The 15,824-nt window shown below is 35.1% G+C and overlaps 1 protein-coding gene across 3 annotated transcripts in view; it reads right to left on the bottom strand.

Annotated features, from left to right (window-relative positions):
• Positions 1-15,824, bottom strand: part of PIK3C3 (phosphatidylinositol 3-kinase catalytic subunit type 3) — a 137,086-nt gene that overhangs the window by 69,266 nt on the left and 51,996 nt on the right. For all 3 annotated transcript variants that reach the window (XM_072829415.1, XM_072829414.1, XM_072829413.1), the window contains exons 10-12: positions 11,437-11,622; positions 4,568-4,722; positions 2,846-2,936 (exon numbers count right to left, since the gene is read on the bottom strand). In XM_072829415.1, coding sequence (XP_072685516.1) covers positions 2,846-2,936; positions 4,568-4,722; positions 11,437-11,622 — 432 coding nt within the window. The remainder of the gene's footprint in view (positions 1-2,845; positions 2,937-4,567; positions 4,723-11,436; positions 11,623-15,824) is intronic.

Raw genomic sequence — 15,824 nt, 5'->3', positions numbered from 1 at the left:
TATCTAAATAGTTACTGATTGTATACAATGATAGTATTATCTAATTAGGGAGTTAAATAAGAAAGAACTACATCACTGGATAAAAGTGACATACAAGTAAAGAGGCATACTGTTTTGGAGAAGGATAATACTTTTTATGCCAAACTTAAAGGATGGATGTTAAAATATCTAGCCAGCAAAAGAAATGAGAGACAATATAACCTCCAAGCTGAGGACAGAGACAAATGATAGGAAGAGGATCCAGCCAAATATAGGTAAGGGAAAAATATATAAGGATAGAAAGTATCACCACTTAAGATGATGAAATAAATCAAAATATAGCTCTAATCACAATAAAGATGGAGGAAAAGTTCTAGTTAAAAGACAATAGTGTTAAACTGGATTAACAAATGAAATCTAGCTATAGGATATTTTCCAGAGATAAACCTAAATATAAGGCCCCAGAAATACTGAAATGAAAAGGACTCAAAAGTATACCAGTGAATACTAACCAAGACAAAGTACTATTTCAATCAGACAAAACAGACTTTAAAGCAAAATATATCACTCAACATAATGTAGTAGTAATAACAGTGATAAAAGATTCAATTTACTTGAATACACCTAATAAAATAGTTTCAAAATATTTAAAGCAAACATCAACAGAAAAAGAAGGAGAAACTGACAATTACACCATTATGCATAATGGGGGGGGGGGGAGGATTTTACCCTAAATCTTAAGATATCAAGCACAGGAAAATATCAGGAAAGGGTTCATTAACACAATGAATGAGCTTGTTCTAGTGACATTCATGTAATGGTATTCCCAACGATTGGGGAATATATCTTCTCTTCAAGAATCCAGAGAATTAATGGAAAATTACCATATTTCAACAATGAGAGTAAGTGTCTATTTTCTAACATTTGGCCACACATACATAGTGCTCTCCTAAAACTCCAAGAACAGGTAAAGGAAAGGGGAAGAAAGCAAGAGATTCCTCAGGTGTCAGAGAGGAAACAAGGATGTTGGTATGTGCAGTGATAAGCAATGAATTTCAGTTTGGCTGGATACCACCTGACATCTCTAAACACTGAATTGTTTACGAGTCTCTTAAAGGTGATGACTGCTTATATAGTATTATTACTCTGCTGGAGGGAACAAGAGGGAGAAAGTACTCAAAAGGAGTCCCAGTGCTTTCTGGGATAGCTTGAATAAGCTAAACCCTTTACAAACTATTCAGCTGAGAAAAAAATGGGTTTAATCATTGAGTAATAACAGGTAGGTCTAACAGTTACAAGAGAAATATGAGAAATATATATAAACTATTTTTATTTTTAGTCTAAAAGTTCTGAGTCATAATGTGTAAAACTATTCTGAATATAACATTCAGAATCCAATCACTTCACACAATCTTCAATGTAAACTACCCTAGTTCAAGCCACCAACAAGTCTAATGCAGATTATTTTCAATAGCTTCCAAGTAAAAGTTATTTGATAACATGGCCTGCTTGATTCCTGCTCTTTTTCTGACTCCTTCTTTTACTGTGCTCCCTTCTGCTCACTCCCCAGAGCCAGGATCCTCTGGTGTTCCTCTTACACTTATGCTCTGGTCCTCAAGCCCCTATATTTGCTGTTCCCTCTGCCTGATAAATACTCTCCCCAGACCACTTGCATGGTTACTCCCTCACTATATCACCTTTACAAGATGTCACTTTCCCAGGGAGGCACTCCCTGACCACTTTTCAAAATTGCAACTGTCTAACCTCACCCCAATACCTCCTCTATCATCCTACTCTGATTTATTTTTCTCCTTAGAAAGTAGATATCATTATTTCTTCTACTGTATATAAATATTATTGACTACCATCAGTACAAACACTACAATATAAGCTCCATGAAGACAAAGATTTTGACCTCATCATCCCCAGCACCTTGAATATTTCTGGTATGTGATTAAGAGCTCAAAAAATATGTGTGAAAGAATGAATTACTGAACCAATATATCTGTATCTTAGATTTGAAAAAGCAAAACAATTAAACTGGTGCTAAATGGTTTCTTAAAGGGCTCCCTTAAGGATTCTATGATCCTGTAATTTAAAATTCTTTTTTTTTTTTTCAATATTTTCTCTTGTATCAAGAGGTAGGCAGATATCAAACTCTGGTTAACAGTTAGTAATAAAAACAGGAGTCATTCAGTCTTCAACACTACTACTAAAATTCGACTAAAAGCAATATATACATATGTTAAAAAAAAAATCAAGTAAACTTCCTAGTATCAAAGTCCGTATTATTTGTTTTCAACATCAGAGATGCGAAATGTTCTCAAATTAGAAGTCTTAGGGAGAAATTCAACAACACACTACATCAACTTCTGCAAATATACTTCCAAATGTACTTTCAGAGTAGTCGTAGGCTTTTTGGCCTATTTTACCTCAAAAATCAGTCTATTTATTTAGGAAGATTTCACTTAATTTTTCTGTAAAAGAACAGCTACTTAGTATATAAGTATCAAAGTCATACATTTCTACAATGTAATCACAATACCAACAATTACAGTAATGTTCACAAATATGTTCACAATAAATATTCTGAGTTTCCTTAATAAAATATTTAAGCTCAGTTTATTTTCATATTGCATATTAATCCATTTATATGCCCAAAGCACCAATAAAAATGCCTTGAATTGAAGATTTTCTGGCACTTTTTTGCTGAGAGGAAAAGTCATAAACATGCATCATAAAACAAGTTATTTAATAAAGTTGTAATATTTAGTTTATTAATCAAAATCAATGCTTTAAAGACCAACATAAAATATTTATCTGGAAAGATAGCTCCCGTAGGAAACTTGAAAAGCTTTGTACCTACCTCTAGATTTTCACCATCTGAACTGTCTTTTGTTTTAGATGCAGGAGGAGGGGAAGACACTGGAGGAAGAGGGCTGTTTATAATTTGGGAGCTGAAAAAATAACAGGAGATATCACTGACATGTAAAAATTCTGTAAGAGAAAATACTTCACCTTCTCTTAGACTTTTTTAGCACAGTTTTTTTTTTTTTTTAAGCACAGTTTTGTCTGGTTAAAGCACCATTTCTAAATCATGTTCTGTGCAACACTAGAGTCATAGTATGTCCTGAGAAAAGCCTACAGTAAAAAAAATATGGATAACAGCCTCTTGGGAGATTTTTGTGCAAGCTGATATATTAAAGGTTTTTGATAAATACTATAGTTTTTTTTTTTAAGTGTATTTTAATTTAAACGAGCATTTCCCAAACATATCTGAACACAAGACCATCCCATCTCTTTTTTATCTTTTTAAAATCATATAAATTAGTAACCAGCAGACCATAATTTGGGAAATACTGGATTACATTTTACATCTTGTCATAAAATCTTAATAGACTTCTAGTAAAAGATTTTAAGTGAACTAAGGGAGGAGGCAGGTATATAAATAAACATGACTGGAGACTGAAGGCCTTTAATATATGGTGGGAGACAAAGTAAGAGGGTCCTGTCTCTTCTCTTAAAAATAGAAAAATATAAAGCAGCCAGGACAAGAAAAAAAAATATTTTTCCCATTTTTGAGTTCTTCTTCAAATGAAACACAGAAGATAAAGAACACCAGTATCATAATCACAATGAAAAATTTAGAAATACAATCTTGAGTTCATGTGAAAATTGCAATAATTGGACTAATTCAGGAAATCTGAACTCTAGACCTCATCTGTCATTAACAAATCTCATGACCTTCACAAAATAACTGTTTAATGACTGGGTTTCTCACCCAAAGGTTCCTATTCATCTCAACTTTTAAGACTTCATGAAAAGCAAAATGGCAAAGGAAAAACAACATGGGCTTTGGGCTTTGAAGTCAACTCTACCATTTGCAGGATAAAAGCCTCTGGACAATTAACTTCTTATTCAGTCCATCTCTAAATTAGGGATAGGAACACGTACTTCAGAGGACTATTAAAATGAGTTAAGTCTGTGGACCACCTTGCAGTGTCTGCTACAGAGATGGGAGTTCTTGTTACTATTGTTAACAGCTTTTAATTCAAGTACCATACTTTTGTTGTTGTTGTTATAACTACTAAAGAGGTGAAAAGCGGCCAATAAAACATACCATAAAATATTTGAGTTCACTAACATGCCCCATCTTTCAACTTTATTTTTTCATGAACAGCAGTAGTCTCTAATCCTTACTGAGCACTATCCTAAATGCTTTATGTATATTATTAACTCATTTAATCTTCCAACAGCCCTCAAAGATTAGTTACTATTATTATATCCCCATTTTTAAGATGAGAAACTGGGGCCACACAGAGAATATGCACCTTCCACAAGCTTACACAGCTAGTAAGTGGCAGAGCAGAGATTTTCACTCAGGTATTCTGACTCCACAGCTTGCAAAACGCAGCTCTGTAACACAGTAATGTGTGCTCTGTGAGTGCATAAGCTACAATCATTGATACAACTTTAAACTTAGTACAAACTAAGGTTCAGTATATCTGGGGGAAAAGAAAAAGAGAAGAAGTCTGAATGGGGGGAAGACTATTATATTTGAAAATAAGCCCTCCCTGGATAGTCATACCTATCTATTTCTGTAGAATTTATTCCAGAATTTGACACACTCTCTGACACTGAACCCTGACTATCCTTCTTGGTAGGTTCTAATCCATTCTTTATGTCATCAAAATTTTCATATTTGAGAGCTTGGACCAGCTGTAATAGGTACATCAACAAATCCTGGAAAACAAACAAAAAATAAGCTAATATTAGAAAAACAAATGCAATATGATTACAGACATCATTTATTCCTAAATATCAAGTGAACAGTTTAGTTTCATCTACCACTTAGCAGCTGTGTTGCCTTTGACAAGTTACTAAGCTATTTTAGTTCTCGGTGCCTCACTGGGTCCTCATGTGTAAAATGGACATAATCACATATATCTAGATGTGATGATATAGATGATATAGATGATATATCATATAGATGAGTTGTGAGGATTAAATCAGTTAATAGAAGAAAGTCACAGAACAGTGTCTGGCACAGAGTAAATGACCAATAAATGCCTTGTTGAAAGCAGTACCCAAAAAACAAAGCAAAAAACAAAAACAAGGATTAAGATGGTTCACATAAAACTAAAAAATTAAGGAAGGATCCTTTTCTCAGCAATAGATCAGATAATGGCATTTTAGGTCTACGATTTCATAAGAAACTCCAAATTTTCAAGTTCTAAAAGAATTTCTGTTTCATGAGCTTTTCTGCTTAGGATTTTTTCTGAATCTTGAGTTCCTTGAAAGGTCAAGTTTTAGAGAATTTGAATTTGGGTGGCTTCTTAAATGAAAAATCCTATAAAACAGACATTTTAATTGTAACCCTCTTGGTTAAGAGAAAAGCTTACTTTCCTACCAACTAGCAATAATAGCTTAAAGAAAACAAATACCTAAGCCTAAATTTCCCATACTGCTATTGACAACCAAAGGATAATTAGGACTCAGCGTGTCAACAAAGTAGTCTCCTGAGTTTTCCTTTAACATAAAAAGACTCTTTAGGTTTAATGTTAAGGATGGAAATGTTTCCTGTCATACTCTCTATAAATATCATACTCTCTTGGCCCTTCTCAATGGCTGTGAAGAAAACTCCAAAACTCTCCTTTTAAAAAGAATTACAGTCTGAAAAAATTCACAAAACTCAAACACTTCTTAAAAGTATCATTATCTTCAAGGTCCAGCTGACACTCACCCAGTTAGCTCCTCAAAAGTCATAATTAGATGATGGTTGAAACTTGGTGACCGCCACCTCAATCTCAGTCTCCTCTTTATTAGGCCCACAAGCCAAGTGAAATCCCCTACAAAACTTCAGAGCACACAGTTTCCTTCCCTATTTGTAACAACTATAGAATCTGTACTTAATTGCTAAACTATTATCTCCACAATTTATTACAAACATCGTGAAGACAAAGATCACTTCCAACAACCTATTTTCTTTCACTTAATACATACAACTCTATATTTTTTCATAACTTTTTTCTTACATTGACATAGTCAACATTTTTATCATTATTCTAAATACTGACAAAGAATAATACACAAGAATTCACCACTAAATATGATTTTGTTACAAAAAAATTAAATGAAAACTTAAAGGCTTATTCATTCACATTCAAATGTTGATATCAGTGGCCAGAGAAAACAAATGACTGTATCAAAGCACCTCTATAAGTGTTCTGCTTCTAAAAACCATTTTTTTTAATTGGAGCAAGAAACATCTGATTTTCTACTATTCTTTGGAGACTTATGACATCTAATAGCAACAGGCATGCTTTTTCTAAGGAAAAAAAAGGTGAATTACATAACAGAAAGTTGATTAATATATTTAAAGAGAAGTATCTTTCTCAGAAGGTAACTAAGTAACTAAGTTTCACTGCTAGCCTTCCTTACTAAGGCATGCTTCAAAAATGCTGTTGAATATATCACCTGTTATGTTTTCCCCATTATAGAAGACTTACCACGTGAAATCAAAAAGGCTGTATTGGTAAATTCCCAGGAAGGAGGAATTCAGAAGAAAACCTTCCTCTTTTTAAGTCACTCATTACTATCTGACTTGTTGGGCGGGTAGTCTATAGTCAAACTGTACTTTCCTTCATTTGTACAAAGTCAGTTTGCTCATTATTTAGCCACATCTTGAAACACATAAAATTCCTCCAAGCATGAAGGACATAAGCATCCGAGTAAAACAAAAGAAAAAAAAAAAATCAGGTTTTCAACTGAGACAATTCAGTAAAATTTCCCCAAGAGCTATGGAGTATTATCTAGATAGTTATCACCATTCCTCTTAATAACAAGTTAATTCTAATGTTTTAGAGTGCACAGGCCAAGTTCCATGTCAAAAATCACTCAACGACTGCCCATTTCTTATTGAATGAAGAGTAATTCTTCATATAGGCATTTACAGTTAGAAAGACATGGGTTCTGATCTTACTTCCTGAACAGCTAGCTACACTCAACCCACATTCCTGTTAAAGTGAAATACTTTCTATTTTTTCTTACACTTTTCAGTCTCCTTGCCTTTGCTCATACTGGTCTCTCCATTTAAAATGTAAAGTCATGTCCAACTGTGAAAATTTACTCTTCCTTCAACATCTCAAATGTAACTTCCTCCTCAAATTCTATGGGGCATCTCCCCTTTTGAGCCATACAGCAATAAGAAATATGGCTTTTTAAAAAATTCCCATATGGAATATTAGCAAATTCAATTCTGAAAGGTATTCAAAGATTGGGAAGACTTATTTTACAAATGTGTGGCTACATTAGGAAATTCACCAGCACAGATTTCACATATAGCACATATTATATGCTGATGTTTTCCATACAGCACAATGCTATATCCACAAAATATAGCAAAACACACCTAACATTATAACAAGAGAAATCACCAAAGTGATTAGATAAAACATAAATATTAAAACATAGCTTTTTATTTAACTAACTAAAAGAAGTAAGAGATAAAAGGGGTGAGGTAGTTCATAACAGTAACAACTGTCAGGGAATAAATCTATTTTTAAAATGTATAAAATTTTTCTAACAGGAAGACTTCAATGAATACAAAAATCATGCCTCCAGAAGCAAAGGTTTAATATTATAAAGTTGTCAATATTTTCTAACATAATATATAAATTTAATGTAATTCCACTTAAGATTCTGGTGGAGTTTTAAGAAAATGAAAAAGTGGGATCCCTGGGTGGCGCAGTGGTTTAGCGCCTGCCTTTGGCCCAGGGCGCGATCCTGGAAACCCAGGATCGAATCCCACGTCAGTCTCCCGGTGCATGGAGCCTGCTTCTCCCTCTGCCTATGTCTCTGCCTCTCTCTCTCTCTGTGTGACTATCATAAATAAATAAAAAAAAATTTAAAAAAAAAAAAAAGAAAATGAAAAAGTTATCTTAAAATTCTTAGAAAGAATAAACGTATAAAAATTATACAGAAAATTACAAAAAAGAAAAAAGAGGGGAAGAATTTGTCCAATTATGTTTAATGTTCTTGTGAAGCAACTGTAATTTTTTTAAAGTATGATACAAGTCCCAAAATAAAAAATTCATAGAGCATTATCAGCAAAATGTAAGAGGAATGTATCTCTTGGCCTAACAATTCCAATTTAAGCTACTTACTTAACAATATAGAAACATATATACATAAGTCTGTTCACTAAAATATAGTATAGGAAAAGCTATATAACTATCAAAAGAAGCTGACTGGTTAAATAAATTATAAATTAAACTTGCAGTAAAATACTATGCTGCTGTTTAAAAAAAATAAGGTAGGGATCCCTCAGTGGCTCAGTGGTTTGGCGCCTGCCTTCGCCCAGGGCATGACCCCAGGATACCAGGGTTGGGTCCCGCATCAGGCTCCTTGCGTGGGGTCTGCTTCTCCCTCTACCTGTGTCTCTGCCTCTCTCTCTCTGTGTCTCCCATGAGTAAATAAATAAAATCTTTAAAAAAAATAAATAAGATAAAAATTTGAAAAATTAAGAAATTTTAAAAAATAAGGTAGATCTGCAGGTACCTATATAGTCTAGAAACATAGTGTTTTTTCACAGATTAAAGATGCCCTTCACTTGATGGGATGAGCACTGGGTGTTATACTATATGTTGACAAATTGACTTTAAATTTAAAAATGTAAAAAAATATATAAAAATAAAATAAACATGCCCTTGACATCACTTGCCTTGATATTCATTTGCCTATGTTTCCAGACTTCATGGAAACAAATGTGTTGATAATAAGAAATTGTCCAAGATTATACTGTTCAATTAAGAAGTTTTTAATGATATGATTATTTTAATATAAAATTTACATAATATAAATGTTCAATCTTTCTGCAATCTTTCATAACTATGCCCCACATAATCTTTCCCCATAGCTGGCCTTTCCCAATGGCTGGGGACATAAGCAGCAATTAGCACTACTTTTGAGGATAGGAAACAGAGGTAAGAATAATATATAGTGTTCCCAAAGACATATATATATCGGTACATAGAGTCAGAGAGAAGAAAAAATTCATCTTAATATATATCTGAAGAATCAGTATTAACTGATTAATTAAAATTAAAAGGCCTTTTTTTAGCTGTGTATATACAATTTATCACTAAACTAAGTTCAGAGAAAGAAAAATCAAGAGATAACCATCATACTATTTATGCTCTCTAGGTATCTAAAACCTCACGGGAAGCCTGGGTGGCTCAGTCAGTTAAGCGTCTGACTCCTGATTTCGGCTCAGATCCTCATCTCAGGGTCATGAGGTTGAGGCCTGCCCCCCTTGACCTGCTCCACTCAGCCAGGACTCTGCTTCTCTCCTTCTCCTTCTGCCCCTCCCACCACTCATGCACCCACACACACTCTAAAATAAATAAATAAATCTTTAAAAAAAAATAAAACCTCAAGGAAACCTACCATATTTTGCAGTTTAAAATGTACACGATGTTTCTACCATTATCCTCTACAGTGTAACAAAAATTGTAAGATGGTCTAGAAATTCATGCAGTACCTGCATGAATATATGACTATCACCAGAGACCATAAATATTCAGCTTTCAATTAAGATTGTGAGGGAACTAAAGTGAGACAATCAAAATGATAACTTAAAAAAGAAAAAAAAAATGATAACTTATAATTTTTCTACTTAAATTCTAAACCCACATCAGGAGGCTGTCTTGAGTACAGCCCAGAGGCCTTTAGCCAAACTCTATGACTCATGTGAAACATGGGGAATTAATGATTTAAGTTAAATTTCTAGTGAATTTTGAAATAAGTATTTCAGTATTTCCACATTTCAATTTTTATTTTATTGCTTTTTTTTTAAAAAGATTTATTTTTTTATTTATTCATGAGAGACACAGAGAGAGAGAGAGAGAGAGAGAGAGAGGGGCAGAGACACAGGCAGAGAGAGAAGCAGGCTTCATGCAGAGCACAACATGGGACTCAATCCCGGGTCTCCAGGATCAGGCCCTGGGCTGAAGGCGGCGCTAAACTGCTGAGCCACCAGGGCTGCCCCACATTTCATTGTCTTTACTGTAATACAATAAAGACAATGAGAAAGAAAGAAAATATACTGAATCAAAATACTTAGGATTGCTTTTTAACAGGAAAGTGAAAAACACCCTATACTAATAAAATCATACAATATCTGAGAGCTGCCTCCAAATAATCTGGTGGAGGGCAGGGAATCCCGAAGAAGAAATAAGTGGTATTACAGATGAAACAAGACCAGCTATGAGCTGCCAACTGCTGAAGAGGAGTAAATTATATGTGAGCATTCACTACACTATTTACTGTTTACATTTTACTATAATTAAATACAGACATACATTGACCTTATCGACCTTAGTAAATGCTGTTTTGCCACTACGGATTTAAAATGATTTTTTTTAAAGATCTTCAATATTAGTTGTTCTATGGGATCAACATTCCTCTATATATCAAGGCTTGAGAAGAGTTATCCCATATCCCATAAGCTCTGCAGGCTAGCTATAAACTATTAAGTTATGTTTGGAAAAGACATCCACTCTATAAAAATTAATAAGTAAAAAAAAATTGCTGGATTACTCTATTTTATTAAAAATTACTAAAATTCAAAATCCAGCAATGCTTTGTGTTGACATAGAGTGTTCCTCCTTCCCTGGTGGCTTTAAATGTAATATAAATAGCCAGCACACAGTTTTCAGTATTTGGTTTCCAGAGGATTCAAAACCACCTTCAGAAAATCTACATATACATATAATTGTCAGCAGCTGAAAGTTTAAAGGAGAAGTTTGAAGGAGAATAAGATGACCATGCATCTCTATGCTTTAAAGGCCCCAAGGGCTTTTCAAGGCTGCAATTAAATGTGGCTTGTTGTATACTGACTGATAGAGGGGATCTGAATTATTCCCTAGCTGGTGCTGCATTAAACCATTTTTCATTAGAATTCCTTTTTCCAGACAGAGCAATACAAGCTCTGCTGCCAGGTAAATGTCCTGGGAGAGATTGTCCTATCATGTAACAGATCAGGAAGTAAATTTTCATTTCACAGAAGAGTCCTTGGAGGAATATTTTAATTTTACTTCTGAAAACACACCTAGTATATCCTCTTCCCTTCTAAAAATCTCTCTCCCCATGCCTGCCCACCCCTCACCTCCTTTTGCTCTCTCTCTCTCTCTCTCTCACACACACACACACACACACACACACAGGCACACATACAGGGTGGTGGTGGAGTGAGCCTATAATCAGGCTCTAGTATAAAATGTACCCAGTCTGGGGCACCTGGGTGGCTCAGTCAGTTGAGCACCCTACTCTTGATCTCGGCTCGGGTCTTAATCTCAGGGTCATGAGTTCAAGCCCCACACTGGGACTCCCAGCATGGAGCCTACTTAAAAAAAAAAAAAAAAAGTACCCAAAGAGGAGTAATGAATAATAATGTACCTCATCATCTGCCTGTCGTAACCGGGCAACGGCATAACGCCTCACTGTTGGATTGGTGTAATGGGAAGATAACAGCTCCAAGGAGTCCTCTACATCCATTGGCTTCCATTTTCCTAGAAGTTCCAAAGCTTGTTTGGCCTCCTGAGGTAGATCCCAATTCACACATTTCAAGAATTTTGTCAAAGCCTAAAATCCGAAAAATTTTAAAATTAGAAACAACAGTATATTACCTGGGGTGAGAGAGGTCAAGGATGACTAGGCCAAGTTTCACTTGGTGCTAATGGCAGAGTCAGTCACAGAGTTGATGACAGACTCCTTCTATAACCACTAAACATAGTTATACATGCGATCCTAGAAAAATACACCAGAACAGAGGAAACACGGAAATGGGTACCCTGTACCTCTACATTTTTCAAGTTAAACCACTTACAAAGCACTATGAATTTTTAAGTTTTCTTTGGCTTTTCATTTTCCTTTTCTATTTTAAAAATAATGCAGGCCTCAAGGCATGGAAATAAAGAGATGAGGCATATTCTCACAAGACGTGTTAAAGATAACCTTCATTTTACAACATAAAATATTGCAGCCAATGAATGAAGAGTCAAGCGAGGGTAGAATCCCCACCACTAACCTCACTCTCAAACACCTCAGGGTCTTTGGGTTTCCTAAATACTCTCACATGAGAGCTCAAACTAAATTAAGTATGTACTGCTCTTACACAGAGAATTAACTATTTAAAAAGACAGACAATCAAACATAAACTCCACAGAAACAAGCATATAGATAAATACAGAAGCAGCAGCAAATATTCTATGATTCAGCTGCCTGTTCATAGTGTCTTTCTGGAACCTCACTTCTTTAGACAGGCAGCTTACCCATCTAAAGTTTTCACAGTATTATTCGGGTAAGTAAATGACCTTGGAGCATATCACTCATGGTTGCATACATTAATAAAAGCTCCTTTAACAAGGTTGTATACTTGTTTTCCAGTAAAAACAAAACAAAACAAAAAACAAAAAAACTATATTGTCACATCTTCCTACTGGGAACACTTTACAGACTGATCTCATTTTCTTCTTTCTCCATGATTTCATCTTTTGAACAAAGATAACTTTAAAAATTTAAATTAAAAAAATGTAAAAAAAATTTTTTTTAAATTTAAATCGCGGGGATCCCTGGGTGGCTCAGCGGTTTAGCGCCTGCCTTCAGCTCAGGGCATGATCCTGGAGTCCTGGGATCGAGTCCCACATCAGGCTCCCTGCATAGAGCTTGCTTCTCCCTCTGCCTGTGCTCTCTGCGCCTCTCTCTCTCTCTCTCTCTCTCTCTCGAATAAATAAATAAATAAAAATCTTTAAAAAAAATTTAAATTGCTACTAAAATCTCTTCATTAGTAAACTAATCAAGTTCTCAAGAAAATGTCCTTTTGGATAACAAAACACAATTTACTGGTTGGTATAACATAAAATGAGCCTTGATGCCCACCTCTTAACTTATTCTTGATTTAACTAAATTAAGCAAAAAAGCACAATAGAGATTATCTGGTCCACTGCTCAAACTGTATATAATCTCAGTGAACATAAGTGCTTGCCCATCACCTCAAAATGGTGGACAAGCTACACCCAAAATCCAGGTCCGCTAATTCTCTCAGTCCATGCATCTTCCACCAGATGGTTCCCCCTTATCATTAAGACACTGCCGTCTCCTAATTAGCTAAACCTATGCCCCTTAGAGCCATTATTCCACCAACACCCATCTCCTAAATCCATTCCCAATTCCAAACCATTATTTTTAGCAATATTTCCTGCATTTCCCCTCAAGTTGATTTTCAATATACTACACATCGAGAGTTTGGCACAGCCTTCTAGCTAAGAGCCTTAATACCAGTTTCTCTTCTAATCACTTCATACAAACTCTCAGAAGCTCAAGTTGGAAGTGATGTTAGAATGAATCTCCACCTGTCAACAGAAATTCATCTTTAACATCCCTGACAAAAAGAGACCTAATATTTAAGTAATTCCTAATATTTAAGTAATTACTTAAATTAATATTTAAGTAATGACTACTTTCCAAAGGTCCCATGGTTTTCATAGACAGTGAAGACATTGTTACTGTTGTGAAACTGTAAGGTACTGAAAGACAAATGTGTTTTCATGCAATTTCTTCCCACTGGTCAGTTTTAATGGAGAGAATGAGAATAAATTTAACCCCACCACATGGACAATTTTTCCAATAGTTGATGATAACCACCATAGTTTTAGAGGGTGGTTTCTCAGTAGATGATAGGATCAAATTTATAAAAATTTCATTCTCCCTCTATGCTTCAACCAAGTTAGCCTATTTTATACATGACTTTGTCTAACTTCTGTCTACAAGCTCTTCACCCAAACAGAAGCATCAACTTCAAAGGCCAGCTTATCAAAGACTCAATTTTTCCAGTAAGTTTTCAGCAACTCAGAGCTTTTCATTTAGTAGTTGCCTTAATTTTACTCTTTCCATTCAAATGATGCTCTTCTAACTGCCAAGTGCTTTTGTGGGCATTCTTATCTCTACAACTGGGAGTCTGCGTTCTGCAAAATTAGCTATCCATTTCTTTTGTATCTCCCCGGTGCCATTTAGCACGGTGCTCCCTTTCTGTGTGACAACACATACCACCCTTTTAACTTATTCCATGAATTTATTTTTCACTTTTAAAATGTATTTCTATGCTGAATGTTGAAGCAAAGCAACACTTCTTAAATAACTACAGTGAAAACTTTTCCATTTCACAGTACATCAGCAGTCTTAATACAAATGTGTGGAAATGTACTTATAAGCAAATCTTACAGCATGCTGGTGTTCTCAATTCAATAACTGAAACAATCTAACTCCCAGATTCTCAGATTTACGGATTTACTAGTAAGATTTATAGACCTTGCTGCTGCCAAGGAACTTAAATACAAAAAAGTTCACAACTTTATAGTGCTAAATGTCACCAACACAAAGAGGTAGTAGAAAGAAGAAGGAAACAAGGAGAAGAGAGACAAGAAAAGTAGAAAGTATAAGAATTTGAACCAATAATAATGTTGATATCTAATTTCTGGCCCTCAGAAGATGCTGTATTGATGTATGTCAAAGTACAGGATTCAAATGATGTAATTTTATCCTTAGAGTGTCCACAGGTAACTGGTGAGTACATGCTTTAGAGCCAGAGTGTTCGGGGGCAAACCCTAAGTCCCAGCTCCATCAATTATTAGCTGAGTCACGAGGGGCACATTATTTAACTTTAAATCACTTATAAGGTTCTGGTATGGGACGCCTGGATGGCTTCAGGAGTCGAGCATCTGCCTTTGGCTCAGGGCGTGATCCCAGGGTCCTGGAATCAAGTCCTGCATTGGGCTCCCTGCATGGAGCCTGCTTCTCCCTCTGCCTATGTCTCTGCCTCTCTCTGTGTGTCAATCATGAATAAATAAACAAAATATTTTTTTAAAAAGGTTGTAGTAATAGTTACTGAATAGTAAATGTTTAGAAGAGTACTTTGTATATAATGAATATAAGCTAATTATTTTATCATGATATTGTTTTTCTATTTCTGATGTTGAGTCCAACATCAAATGTTAACATTACCATATTTATTGCCACATTTTATACTAACAGCAATAATTTATTAACCTTCCTTCTGATCTTAGAACCTCCCCACTATTATCTCCTACTCCTAGAATTATCTCCTACTCTCACCATCACTTCAGAGCTGAAAAAAATATGTTCACCATATATAGCCCTATTTTTAACTTCTACCAAGTTAAGTTATTGGGAGTTTCTCATTTGTTGCTAAAGAGAAATCCATTTTTCTACTCTAGACACTTGACAACACGTGTGGTTTTCCATACCAAACAATTCCTTAAATCTCTGAGGACACCAACTAGGTGTCTCACAATCTAATTCAATTTTAAACTACCTGGAGTTACTGAAGATTCCATTGGTTAAAAGGTCAGTCTTACAAAACTGCTTCGCATTTCAGATGCCAATTGCAAATTTGGGGTCCCCAGGTTGCCCACACTTCTATTTGACTTGGCTACAAATCAAATGTTACCAACAACAACACCTTCCTCAGGTTCAGTAATTTGCTATAACAGCTCACAAAACTCAGAGAAATACTTTATTTATTATTGCCAGTTTATTATAGAGCAAACAAAATGAATAACCAAACAAAAAGATACAAGGGGCAAGGTCTGGAAGAGTCCCACGCCAAGGAGCTTCTGTCCCTATAAAAGTCTGGATGTGCCACTCTTCTGTCACATGGATGCATTCGCCAACCCAGAAGTTCTACAAACCCTGTCATTTTGGTTTTTATGGAGGTTTTGTTAAACATAGGTATGATTTATTACATTTCTGGCCGGTGGTGATGAATG

The sequence above is a fragment of the Canis lupus genome, chromosome 6 (assembly GCF_048164855.1).
Source record: "Canis lupus baileyi chromosome 6, mCanLup2.hap1, whole genome shotgun sequence".
NCBI lineage: Eukaryota > Metazoa > Chordata > Mammalia > Carnivora > Canidae > Canis > Canis lupus.
Note: the sequence above shows the minus strand (reverse complement) of the source record. Positions and strands in the feature narration are given on the sequence as shown.